Source organism: Jaculus jaculus, chromosome 15 (assembly GCF_020740685.1).
Source record: "Jaculus jaculus isolate mJacJac1 chromosome 15, mJacJac1.mat.Y.cur, whole genome shotgun sequence".
In the NCBI taxonomy this organism is placed as follows: domain Eukaryota; kingdom Metazoa; phylum Chordata; class Mammalia; order Rodentia; family Dipodidae; genus Jaculus; species Jaculus jaculus.
Window position 1 is genome coordinate 74,241,657 of NC_059116.1, and position 13,893 is coordinate 74,255,549.

At 43.5% G+C, this 13,893-nt stretch overlaps 1 protein-coding gene across 1 annotated transcript in view; it reads left to right on the forward strand.

Annotated features, from left to right (window-relative positions):
- Prkcq (protein kinase C theta) overlaps positions 1 to 13,893 on the forward strand; it is a 153,108-nt gene that overhangs the window by 88,023 nt on the left and 51,192 nt on the right. The window contains exons 8-11 of the mRNA XM_004662392.2: positions 534 to 663; positions 5,743 to 5,852; positions 6,776 to 6,890; positions 9,663 to 9,823. Coding sequence (XP_004662449.2) covers positions 534 to 663; positions 5,743 to 5,852; positions 6,776 to 6,890; positions 9,663 to 9,823 — 516 coding nt within the window. The remainder of the gene's footprint in view (positions 1 to 533; positions 664 to 5,742; positions 5,853 to 6,775; positions 6,891 to 9,662; positions 9,824 to 13,893) is intronic.

Below are 13,893 nucleotides of genomic sequence, written 5' to 3' on the forward strand. Positions count from 1 at the left end.
CAATAACAGTTTTAATTTCTTTTTTTTTTTAAGCCTTATTATGTGGTCAGAAAGCATAGTTTTGACTAATTACATGAAAATAACCCTGGCGATGTCTACAGCTAGAAGTGAATAACGACAAATGATTAGGTAACAGAGGCATAAATATTTATAAAGTTAATAAGATGATAACAGGAAGAGGATTCTTATGTTGAAATGCAAGTGTTTTTCTCAGAATGAGGGCTTACTTTCATTTGTTGGAATAGAAGCAACGTCTCATTAGCTCCCATTTCAGTGCATACTGTTGTTCAGTCCCTTCATCCCCTCTTCCTGAAATGATCACGCCATGTATGTATGTGCACGGCATGCCTGCCCTCACCCAGAAGAGCCACAGGCTGTCTGACTTCTTCAGACCTCTCAGGAAAATGACGGCATAACAGTTGAAGGGCTCACCCTGCCTGTGTGGTCCTTGTCACCGTGAATTACGCCGACGTACCTGTGAGGCCATCAGAGGTTGGCACATATGCATAGTCACACCTTTGCCGGTCTTTCAGTTTCACAAGGAGAGATTCAAGATCGACATGCCTCACAGATTCAAAGTCTACAACTACAAGAGCCCGACCTTCTGTGAGCACTGTGGGACTCTGCTGTGGGGGCTGGCGAGGCAAGGGCTCAAGTGTGACGGTGAGTCCAGTGGTCAGTAAGTGGGGGTCCCAGGCAGAGCCCCAAAGATTCCTTGCATAGAATCAAGGAACACAAAAGGGAGGCTCTGGAAAGTTGATTTCTGTATACCCAATCTCATGTGCCCATAACTGTGAATTCCATCTTCCTGGAACAGGTCACATCTGCTGGGTGTTTTTTTCTTTCCACCCTGCAACATTCCAATCTTTTTTCTAAAGAAAATTATTTATTTGCAAGTAGAGAAGGAGAGAGATAGAGAAGGAGGAAAGGAAGGAGGGAAAGAGACAGAAAGAGAATTGGCGTGCCAGGGCCACGTACCACTGTAAATGAACTCCAGATGCATGCCTCACCATGTGTATCTAGCTTATTGTGGACACTGGGGAATCAAACTCAGGCCTTCTGGCTTTGCAAGTAAGCACCATTAACCACTGAGTAATCCCTTCTGCCCAACAGCATGATCTTGACTTTGAAAAAAAGCTCACAACAAGTCAGGTTTAAAGTCAGGGCTCAACAGCTCAGGATCAAGGCCAAAACTCCTGCCCTCACTGTCCAATGTAACACCACGGCCCTGGAGACCAAGGAAGGTCGCATTTCTCTTCTGACTGCTTGCTCCACCAAGGACCCTCACCTCACTCTGACCAGCTTCCTGTCTCCCTGGAGTCTGAGCTGCGCCATCCCAACTCCAGCAGACCTAGCTATGTGTTGCCGCTGCCCTTCCCCCTGGCAGCAGCTGGAGAGATGCTTTCTCTTATCCCATCAAGGAGCAGGTGTGCTGTCCACATGGCTGATGCCTGGTCCTGCACACAGGAACTCTACCTCAACTGCACAGTTCATCCCTAAACCACGGCTGTGAGCTCCAAGTGCCCCGTAGGAGGCCAGGTCCAGGGTCTTCTATCCTTTTTTTTTTTTTTTTTTTTTGTCAACCCACAGGAGGTTTTCATGCAATGGCAGAGACTTTTTAAAAATGATAAATTATTAAAAATATACTCTTTTTATTTGTCTTTGTAATCTTGTTTTAATTTAGAGAATAGGTTATTTTGTCTTCTAAGAGGTACAGGTAGCCCTAAAAGTGAAAGAGCATTTTCTGCTGTCTCCCCACCCTCACCCCAATAGTGCTCATGTGCCTGGCAGAGCACAGGGTGGCGTTGTAGTACAGGTGGAAACGCTCGGTTTCTCAGTTACTACCAAAGTACTCATAGGTAGTAAGAATTCACCTTGAGAATCACTTCATAGTCCCACAATGCCACACGTGTACTCTTCTCCGTACCCTTATTTATCCAGGAAAATTGGATGTTCAGATATTATGGAGAACATCCTTAAGAATTCTCCAGCATAAAATCCTGTCCCAGTATTCTAACCATGTAAAGAGAAAAATGAATAATTTATTCTCATTGGTAGATACCCCTGGGATGGTCTCAAGACCATGTTCCATAAAATCCTGTTCCAGTATTTTTTAACGACATAAAAAGAAAAACAAATAACCAATTCTCATCAGTAGATACCCCTGTGATGGTCTCAAGACCATGTTTCATAAAAGCCTGGCCCAGTAATCTAACTATATAAAGAGAAAGATGAATAACCAGTTCTCATTGGTAGATACCCCTGTGATGGTCTCAAGACCATGTTTCATAAAAGCCTGGCCCAGTAATCTAACTATATAAAGAGAAAGATGAATAACCAGTTCTCATTAGTAGATATCCCTGTGAAGGTCTGAAGGTCAGGTTTCATAAAATTCTGCCCTGTCAGTCTAAGTATATGAAGAGAAAGTTGAATAACTGATTCTCGCAGGCTGGTAGCCCTGTGACGGCCTCAAAGCCGCGTCTCATGCCCTGGAGCCCAGTGTCCACGTGCTAAGGCAGAGCTGGTCTTGGCAGCATGGCCTCAAAGTTAGAACTTCCCCAAAGATTCTTCGGCATTATTTCACACGTGTGCTCTGTTTTGCTCCTTTCTCTAACATTCTCTCCCTTGCATTCCATTTTCCCTCCTCCACTGTCTCCTGCCACCTTCAAGTAGCTCCCTCTCCTTACCCCTCTCTCTCCCCTCCCTTCCCTTCCCCACTTCGTTTGCTATTCTTAAACTTCCCTGTCTCCTCCACTCTGTTCACCGCCACCTGACCTTGTCCTTACTTCTTTTCTCTTCTTGTCATCTTCTCCAGATCTCTTTGTCCTTTCTTTGTCACACTCTTACCTTGCCTCCTTATAAGTTATCTTCACAAAGTCAACCTTCAGCCTTTACTCTGTCTTTCTCCACAATAATTTCTCATGAAATAATCATCATAAAGGAATATTTGTGTCCACAGAGGCCATGTTGTTGTCCATCTGCTAGGTTAGTAACAAAGACTCATGATGTTACAATAGGAATAATGTCCTTTCTTCATTACCGTGTACATCAGAATCATGCATAGTCCTACCTAGCTACAATTTTTTAAAAAATTAATAGTTTATTTAGGAAGGAGAGAGAGAGAGAGAGAATGATCATGTCAGGTCCTCCACCACTGAAAATGAACTCCAGATTCAGGGGACACCTTGTACACCTGGCTTACATGGGTTCTGGAGAATTAAATCTGAGTCCTTAGGCTTTGCAGGCAAGTGCCTTAACCCACATGCTAGCTCTCTAGCCCCCCTAACAACAATTTTAAGGAGAAAAGTAAAATACAAATCCTGTTCAATATGCGTCTCACTTAGCACTGTAGTGTAATGGTAATTAGGGTTACCAAGATTAAAACCTAAAGCCTTCTGAGCATGGTTGTGTATACCTATAATCCTGGCACTTGGAAGGCTGAGACAGGATGAAACTAAACATAAGCCAACCTGAGCTACATAGAAAGACCTTGTCTGAACAGCAAGATAAGAACTGTAAAACCAACTAGCCAAACCCAAGGCAGTGATAGTAACCATCCAGAATTTGGGATACCCACCATAGAAGACCTTAAAAATGCATAAAAGATTTTGTTTCAAAAGGAGAGATGGCTTACCAGATAAGGTGCTTGCCTATAAAGCCTAAGAATCCTAGTTTGGTTCCCCAGTACCCACATAAGCCAGATGCACAAGATGGCACATGCAACTGGAGTTCGATTGCAGTGGCTAGAGGCCCTGGCGTGCCCATTGTCTCTCTCTGTCTGCCTGTCTCTCCCTCCCTCTCTCTCTCTCTCTCTAGTAAATAAATAAGAAAAAATATTTTTAAAAGATTCTGTTTTAAAAGGACTTTTGTGGCTCTATTCTTATTGGGATGAATACTTGTTTGCATAGTAAATGCTGTTTTATGACAAATTTTCTAAGTGTAATGAATTATTTAAGAACTCATCTAAAGGAGCTAGGTGAAACTAAAGATGAGGACTGTCTGCCAGTTTCACCTAGGCGTTTTAACATATGACAATGTAATAAATTTTGGAGATGAAAGAGAAGTTGTACAATCAGTGAGCTAAACTCTTCATACATGAATTGCTAATAAGAAAGTAGGATTAAAATTTGCATGATTTTAAGGTCTAACCTCCTGATTCTGTTATAACAACCCTTACTTACTAGAGCAAGAAGGAGCAAGAAGCACGAGAGGGGACAGTTTTGTCAGCTGGAGCTTGGAACTCTTTGAGCTGGGTGTTTGTTTTTGTTTTTTTTTTTTCTTATTGTAATGGTGATGTTTTAAATGTGAAGTTTCTAAAATGAATAACATGATGTGGCAGTTGTTTTCTCACAGATTCTCAGGGACACCCCCTTCTCCTTCCTAATCCAAGAAGAACACCAGACCCAGAGGAGGTGGAGACTGGTCCTTTATAGTACTGTTCACAAGACTGGTGTCTCAGGAAACTTTGTAGACTCTTGGCATTGGACGCCTGCATATATTGGGAGGAATCCTACTCAGAAGCCCTTAGAGAGCAAGCTTTTGTCTTCAAGGTTGCATAGAACCAGCTAGTTGTACAAACTGTGGCTGGTATACACCCTCCTTCCAATACCAATGCTCCAATATTTCTCATTTCTCTTTATTTATATATTTAACAGAGAAAGAGGGAAAGAGAGAATGGGCACGCCAGGGCCTCCAGCCACTCTAAACAGACTCCAGACACTTGCACCTCCTTGTGCATCTGGCTAATGTGGGCCCTGGGGAATCGAACCTTGGTCCTTTGGCTTTGCAGTCAAATGCCTTAACCACTAAGCCATCCCCCCAGTCATCATTTCTCTTAATTTTACTGTGGAAAAAAATTACATCATATTTTTAGCATAGTATTAAAAAAATAAAGCTCTTCTCTGAGCCACTTTCTGTAACTATGTCATAGATATAAACTTAAGGCATTAACTCATGTGTACAAAATCTTCATGACCTTGAAATTCACTTAAGCAGAACTCTAAAAGTTATGGAGGTTGCTGGTCCCTCTGTAATGGCAAAGTGTTTGGAAAGGCATGGTTAGGGCCTGAGCTAGGTGATGGCCTCCACCCAGTTGTTACCTTGTTGTTGGTGTTTCCATCTAGCCCATAGTGGCAAGACCTGCGGCTTTGTGCTTATGGGTTGGAGAGGCCATGTGATTTTGCCAAGTCTGCTGTCTAAGCCCTGGGTCCCGTCACTCCAGGGACACTACTCCGACCCACGTGACATTGTGAGCCACCAGAGAACATCAGCCTTTTGCTCCTAGATCCATAATAGTTTATCTTCCCTTTCAAAATCCCACCCAAGCTCTCGGTTCTGTTCACAGGACACCCAGCTGTCTTGGCTGCCCCCAAAAGCCAGGGCTCAGGGCTGTGCCCTCACTCCATGGACCCATCATCACTAGTCTGGGACATTGTCTCTAAAGTCAGCTTGTAGTCTTTGGACCTCTCCCACCTTCCATTTCTACCCTTTAGCCCACATCACACCTCTACGCTATTTACTTCCCACCTTCTCTCTGAGGCCGCATGCTGGAGGGTGGAGAAGTTGCACAACGCTGGGAAAGGGGCCCTTGGTCTCCAGACTGGCATGAGAGGGTAGCCTCTTCTGGTGGAGCCCTCAGGAGAACTTCTGTCAGCTTGACCCTCCACCCCATAGTTCACCTCAGATGCAACACTGACCACAGACTTTCTTCCTGAGCCAATAGACTTGTGTTTTCCCTTTCAGCATGTGGCATGAATGTACACCACCGATGCCAGACGAAGGTCGCCAACCTCTGTGGTATAAACCAGAAACTAATGGCAGAAGCACTGGCAATGATTGAAAGTACCCAACAGGTAGGGAAGGCATTGGTCCAATGAGCTCCCTCGGTGTCCCCAATAAGAATCACTCAAATCGTCTGCTGTCACCTTAGCAACCCTGCAGGGCATTGTAGAATGGACTTGCGACCAGCTACCTTGGTCCTTTCATCTTCAAACCAATATTGCCCCCTTTGAGATACATATTTACTGAATCCATTCAATTGTATTGTGTAGATATTTATTTATTTATTTTTAATTATTTTTGCTTTTGTTTTTCAATGTAAGGTCTCACTCTGGTTCAAGCTGATCTGGAATTCACTATGAAGTCTCAGGGTGGCCTCAAACTCATGGTGATCCTCCTACCTCTGCCTCCCCAGTGCTAGGATTAAAGGCGTGCGCCACCACGCCCAGCAATTGTATAGATATTTAGAGGATCTTAAGCTTTTCATGATATGAGCAGGGGTAGGAACAAACAAAGTTATTAAAACTGTTGATTTATTGCCAGCATCGAGCCTCTATTGTACTGCACTCATCCCCAGGATTGTCTCAGAACACTAAGTGCAGGCAGGTTTTCCCTTGCCATTGACACCTTGCCAGTGGCTGAGTCCCCATCTCTAAAAACAAGTGCTCATGAAGCCTGGGCCTACGTGAATTATTCTCCCCTGGGCCTTCCGCTCTTGCTTATTGCGGAATGCGGCACTTGCATAGAGGAATCCATTTGAACCTCTCCCTCCTGCCCCACCCCACACAAAGCATAAAGGAGCCAAGGGCACACTTGTAGTGAATTAAATGCTGCAGATGCTCACGAGGTAAGGAATCATAAGAGTGTTGAAGGAAAGAAAAGCTTTGATCACCCATTACATTTGAGAATCTTAAAGACTCGTTCCCATAAACAGCAGACTGAGCAGTCCCATTGGCAGTGGGTGACTGGGTTGTCTGAACCTCTGTTTGTGATCTAGGCTCGCTCCTTAAGAGATTCAGAACACATCTTCAGAGAAGGTCCAATTGAAATTGGTCTACCATCCACCAAAAGTGAAGCCAAGCAACCTTACTTACCAACACCTGGGAAAAAAGGTATATGAGACAGCCCACGGTTGGGGTCAGTCATGCGTCTTGACCAGCCTTTGAACCTCAGTTCAAATATTTTAGATTTCATGTACCTAGTCTGTTAGGCTACCTTTTTTTTTTTTTTTTACTTTTGAACTTTTTTATTGACAATTTTCATGCATGTATTTTGACCATAATCCCCTTCGTTACCATCTTATTCCCCTCCTTCATCTCTTTTCCACTGAACCCCTTCTTTCCGACTAGCCCCTCTTCTACTTTGATATCTTTTTGTCTCTCCTCCATCATCAGTAACAGAATGTTGATGGGCCCAGTGTTGGGCAGGTCCTATAGGTGATGACAGCCCCTGTGAGGTCATGAACGCAATAACCACTACGTTTCTGGAAGACAGCATTTTAAGGCTCTCCCCTCTCCATCCTCTAGCTCCTAGATTCTTTCTACTCCCTCTTCCACAGTGTGTCCTGAGTGATGGCTACCTGTCCCTATATACAGATCACAGACCTGATCACTGACCTCCACTTTAAAAAACAAAAACAATATGTACATAACTTACTTGAATACCTTTGGAGGGAAGTGAGGGGTTGGGGAGAGGAGGGGGGATAAGGTTAGGTCTAGAGGAACAATTGCCTAAATTTCCTTAGGATTCTCGAATGTTAACTTCTTGAATATTTTTCTTTCTTTATTTGTGTGTGAGATAGAAACCAATCCCAGATGCTTGGGTCACGTCACTGCTTAGTACGTCTGGCTCTCTGTGGGTACCGGAGACTCAAGCCCGGGCTGCAGGCTTCTTTAACCACTGAACCACCTTCCAGCCCAATTGTAACTTCTTGTGTTAGTTACTTGTCTTGTGGCTGTGACCAAATACTTGGCAAGAAACAATTTAAGGAAGGAGTGGTTTATTTCAACGTGCAGTTCAAGGTTGTTTTACAGTCCATCGTGGCAGGAAAGGCATGGCAGCTGGAAACTGAGTCCGCCAGTCACATTCAGTTCACAGTGAGGAACCAAAGTGATGAACGCTGTTGCTCAGCTTTCTGTCCACTTGGTCCTCCAGCCCAGCCCATTGAATGGTGAATAGTTAAAACGGGTCATCCTGCATCAAGTGACCTAATCTCAAAAATCCCGCACTGATAACCCCTGAGATTTGTTTTCATGGGGATTATAAATCCTAGCAAATTGACAACCAGAGATGTTTTTTAACTATTTCACTTATTTGAGAGAAAGAGAGAGAGAGGAAGAGGCAGAGAGAAAGACAGAATGGGCCAGGGCCTCCAGCCACTGCAGAAAAACTGCAGATGCATGTGCCCCTTGTGCATCTGGCTTATGTGGGTCCTGGGGAATTAAACTGGGGTCCCTAGGCTTCACAGGCAAATGCCTTAACCATTAAGCCATTTCCCCAGCCTCCGAGATTTTTTTTAACCTTAAAAAAATTTATTTTTTTTATTGAGAGAGAATTGCCGTGCCAGGGCCTCAACCACTGAAATCGAACTCCAGATGCTTGCACCATCTAGTGGGCATGTGTGACCTTATGCTCAGTTCACCTATGTGAGCCTGGCTCACATTGGCTCTGGAGAGTAGAGCATTGAGTCCTTCGGCTTCACATTCAAGCGCCTTAACCACTGAACCATCTCTCCATCCCGGCAACCAGAGATTTTTGTCCATGTAAATTGGCTTTACAGAAATAAATCTACTATGAATCAACATGGCAGGAATGTCACAGTATTCTTATTCTATACCTGAAAAGGCTTTTCTGTGGTATTTGAGGGTAAAAAAGAGTAGTCAGGCCCCAAACCCTTAACATTTATGACATTATGGAAGTTCAGCTAGCCTACTGCTTCAAGGTAGCTCATGAGAATATGTGACCACATTATTCTTGGGCCCAAATAGTTTCATCATCCATTATAAAATGCATCCCTTGGACTTAAGGAAGTATATGACGTAATGTGTAATATAAAAGTGATAAGGGAAGATTCTCAGTCAGGTTTTACACCTCTTCTGGCACCAGAAAAGGACAAGTTAAAATAATTGTTAATATTTTTATTTATTTAACAGAGAGAGAGAGAGAGAGGGCAAGGCAGGCAGAGAGAGAGAGAATACAGGCGCACCAGGGCCTCCTTCCCCTGTCAGTGCATTCCGATACATGCACCCTGTGTGTGTGGCCCCGGGTGGACGCTAGGGAATCAATCCCAGGCCATCAGGTGTTACAAGCAAGTGCCTTTAACCACTGAACAAACTCTCCAGCCCCAAATCAAACTTTTAAAAGATGGATTGGTTTAGATCTTAAAAGGAGCTCCAAGTAGTGAAGTAAAGATTCTATCTCAGTGGATATCAGCAAAAAAAAAAAAAAAAAAAAAAAAATCTTTCTTTGAAGTCTGCAATGAACAATCCAGTTCAGGTTAGATCTTAATCTGCTAGATCTTATTTTCTCTGCCTTAATATTGTGATTTAAACATTGCTGGCGCTATGCCTGTGAGCCGCACCGGCAGTTATGAGTCCCTTCTCCTCAAATTTAATTAGAATTCCCATTTCTCCATGATCTGATATTAAAAGTTCTCAGTTCTTTTGCATGTATAGTCTTTTGTTGACTGTAGTCTTCCTTAAAACGGACTATTTCCCAATGTACTGGCTAGATAGAGAAGGTCAGGTTCATAGACAGATGGAGAGGTTCTAAGCTGTACACTGTAGCTAGAAGCTCAGAATGGGACATGAAAGGAAAAGCAGCTGAGCTAAGTTAACACGGTGGTGCTCCACATTCACATCGAACCTCTGGATTTCCATTTTCAGAGCCTCAGGGAATCTCCTGGGAGTCTCCATTGGATGGGATAGATAAAATCTGTCACCCTCCAGAACCTGAAGTGAACGTTGAACGACCATCTCTGCACATGAAACTGAAAATTGATGATTTCATCTTGCACAAAATGTTGGGCAAAGGAAGTTTTGGAAAGGTATGCTGCCACACAATATGCCAGTTTCTGGCCCATTGTGTGGCTCAGATGACAAAGATGGGACAATGGTGCTTCTTAGAATGTCCAACTAAGTTCTTGGGACCAGACAGCGTGTGGGCAGAGAGCATTCCTCATGTGTGGGGAGAGGATGGAGGAGATCCATGGTCTGACTGGAAGCTCGTGACTCCATGGCAGTAGCAGCCTCTGCTTGCTTGCTGTCTTTGTCCCCAAAGCCACTTGTCTTTAAGAACACATACATCAAATGCTCATGAGCTTGATATCTCCTTTCTCACACACATTCACAACTTTATGGATGCTTCCTCATACCTAGAATCTTATTTATTTTGTATGTGGATTTTCTTCTCTACATCAAACATCTTTGGGCTTGTATTAGTTTTTTTAAGCTTCTATAACAAAATACCATTGGTGAATTAAACAATAGAAATTTATTTCTCTCAACAATCTAGAAGCTGGAAGCTATTGCCAGGATAGTTTCTCCCACATTTCTCTCCTTGGCTTATATATGTTGACCTCTCTGTCATCACATCAATTTCCTTCTATGGCCAGACCTATCTGAACCTCCTTTCTATAGGGATGACAGGCTCATGAAGAGCCCATGCAATGACTTTATTGAATTACCAACTCAAAGGACCCGTCTCTGTGGTCATGTTCTGAGGTAATAAGGATTATGAAAGCTGGGTGTGGTGGTGCACACCTTTAATCCCAGCACTCGGGAGGCAGAGGTAGGAGGATCGCCATGAGTTTGAGGCCACCCTGAGAATACAGAGTGAATTCCAGGTCAGCATGGGCCAGAGTGAGATCCTACCTCGAAAAACCCAAGAAAAAAAGGATTATGAGAAGGAGGCAGAGGACATAATTCAGAACCACAATTTGAGAAATTCCTAGAACAAGATTTTGGAGTCCCTTTTCTGTATCCCTCCTGCCACTCACAGAGGTACTGTTGCCTCTGACAGTCATCATGGAGAAGTAGAGAGGAGAACAAGAGAAAGGAGAAAGGTGAGGGGGGAAGACATGACTTAAGAAAGTATCATTGACCATCAGCAACAGATGAAAGATTTCAGCCTAATGACTGTAAAGAGGAATGCTATAGAATATAAGCTTTTAGGTTGTTTTAGATGTTATAGATGTATAATATATTAACAGGGCTCTACATTAGTTACCTTCTCATTGTGAATACATATCTGAGCAGAAGCCATTTAAGGAAAGAAAGGGTTAATTTAGCATACAGTTTCAGGAAAGCTACATTCTGTCATAGCAAGGAAAGCCTGGCAGCAGGAATGGGAAACTGGCTCATCACATTGCTATCAAGAATCATAAAGAAGCTGGGTGTGGTGGCGCACACCTTTAATTCCAGCACTCGGGAGGCAGAGGTAGAAGGATCGCCATGGGTTCAAGGACACCCTGAGACTCCATAGTGAATTCCAGGTTAGCCTTGGCTAGAGTGAGACCCTATCTCGAAAAACCAAAACAAAAAAAACAGAATCATAAAGAGAGGGATGAAGAGATGGCTTATCAGCTAAGGCATTTGCCTGCAAAGCCAAAGGACCCATGTTCAATTCCCCAGGATCCGTGTAAGCTAGATGCACAAGGTGGTGCATACATCTGGAGTTCGTTTACAGTGCCTACAGGCCCTGGCATGCCCATTCTCTCTGTCTGCCTCCCTCTCTCTCTCTCTCTATGATTCCAATAAATAAATAAAATCTAAGAAAAAGAAGAGAATCATAAGGAGAGCCGGAAGTGGAGCCAGGCTATAAAACCTTTAGGCCCATCCCCCAGGACCTATTTCCTTCAGCAAGGCTCCGTCTCTCTCTTTTTTTTTTTTTTAATTTCATTTATTAGTTTTCTTTTCAGCAAATACAGGCAGTTTGGTACCATTGTTCAGGTTCACCCATGATCTACCCCCTCCCAATGGACCCTCCTTGTTGATGTAAATGGGTCGTGCATTGTGGAGTTAGTCTTTTAATAGGTTCCACAACCTTCCAAGACAGCTATTCAAGTATTCAAGCATCTAAGCCTACAGGAGATGGTTCTTACTCAAACCACAACAGGCTTCTGTTTTATAGTTGTGGATATAAATCACTGTAAATTTTAACCAGGGCTACTGGTCCCTGTCTGTGAGCATTCAAAACCAGCATTAAGCTGAGTATCTGCTCACCAGACTTGGCAGGAAAACTCTACCCAGTTTATTTAACAATAAACACACTTAAGTGCAACTAAGCTTAAACCACAGTGGACTGCTACTGCGCTCCGATGTGCTTGCCATGACTCACCAGCACACTGTCTCCAGCAGACCTAGTCTGCCCTGCAACCTGCAGCTGGTATCCTTGAATTCCTTTAGTTCAGTTCCACACCAGGCTCATTTAGTGTTAATCTGAGTGTAATAGGCAATTCTACAGCCAGTCTTTGTTATAATTTAGCAGCAATTAATGTGCAATTATAACCTGTTACCAAAAATTGAAAGCACATTATATAGATGAGAATTGCCTTTCCAGCTTCCTAGTTTATGGCTGGGTTGTGGATGGTTTACTGAAAGAAGCAATTACTGGAAGAGTACCTTTAATTGTTAATGAAATGTTTATCTTTCTTTGTTCCCATGTGGATTTCTACATTCGAACAAGGTTAATAAGGACATTAAGCAAACATACAAGCCTTTGTAAATATCTCAAAGGACAGTCTGAGGCTCCAGGTACCCTCTGTGCCCAAAGCAAGGTGTCTCCTTTCATTGAGATCCTGGGTCCCTGCACACTGAGAAGCAGAAACTGGACAGCCGTGTTTCCCTTTCTCATTGCTGTGAATACTCCAAAACTTGTGCTTCGTTTTTCGTTTGACTTTATATGGAAAGTGTGGTTTCTCCACAGAATAGTAGTCTACCCTTGTTCTTACTTGATTTTTAAGCATAGCCTAACAAGTTGCCTGTTTGCTGGGGATGCACCCAGCCTTCATGTGCCTGAACTCTGACCCACCCTCCACTTCCTCTGCTCAGGCACCTGTCACGCGGCCACCTGCATGTGGCTCACTTTCAGACAGCACCTCGTGTAGCCCACGCTTGCCTCAGAGCTGCGGTGGAGCTCAGGATGACCCTCAACTCCTCGGTTTTCTGCTTCTGCCGTCCGAGCACTGAGATTGCAGGCCCGTCCCACCACGCTCGGTTCATGCAGTGCTGGAAATGGAACGGAGGGCTTTGGGCACGCTAGACAAGCTCTATACCAACTGAGCCACAACCCCAGCCCTAAATGATCATTTTAAACCTAAATTCTTTCATTGTCAGTGTAGCATTATTGACTTCAGCATTCCCTAAAAGCCCCACCCCTGCCAAAAAAAAAAAAAAAACCTAAAACCTAAGTAAGTGTTGTTGTCTTACTTAGAGAACTTTTATAGTTCACAAATCCCTTTTCCATGAGGAATCTCATTTGACTTTCACCATAGCGCTGGAAAGTAAGGGATGAGTTAGGGTCACTTTTCTAAAGCTTAGGAAACTGAAGCCCGAGGAGATTTATGGCTTTCCCACAAGTTCACGGCTAGTAAGTGTTTTTGAAATGAAAGCAGATCTAGAGTTTTCTGTAGCCAAATGTCACGTCCTTAGAGCTGCCAGGACGCTTCTGCCTCGCTTGCAAACCTAAGGTGTTTAGGCTTCCCATCATGCGCCGTCTGGTGCCTGTTGACATGAAATCAAGTGGAAAAAGTAAACTTAAGAGTTAGATCTCCCATTGAGTTTTTCAATGAATTTGAGCAAGTTAAGTTATTTTTTTACAATTGGCTTTATTTTAAATTATTAATCCATGTCTTACAGTGTTATAGACCAGGGGCTGAGCATGTAGCTCCATGGGCACAGTACTTGCCCAGCATGCACAAAGCCCTGGCTTTGACCCAGCAGCACTTAAATTAGGTGGTGCATGTTTATAAACCCAGAACTCAGGAAGTAGAGGCAGAATGATGAGAAAATCAAGGTCAGCATTAGCTACACAAAGAGTTCAAGAGCAATCTGGGTTACTCGAGATCTTGTCTCAAAAATACAAAGCAAGGGCTGGAGAGATGGCTTAGCAGTTAAG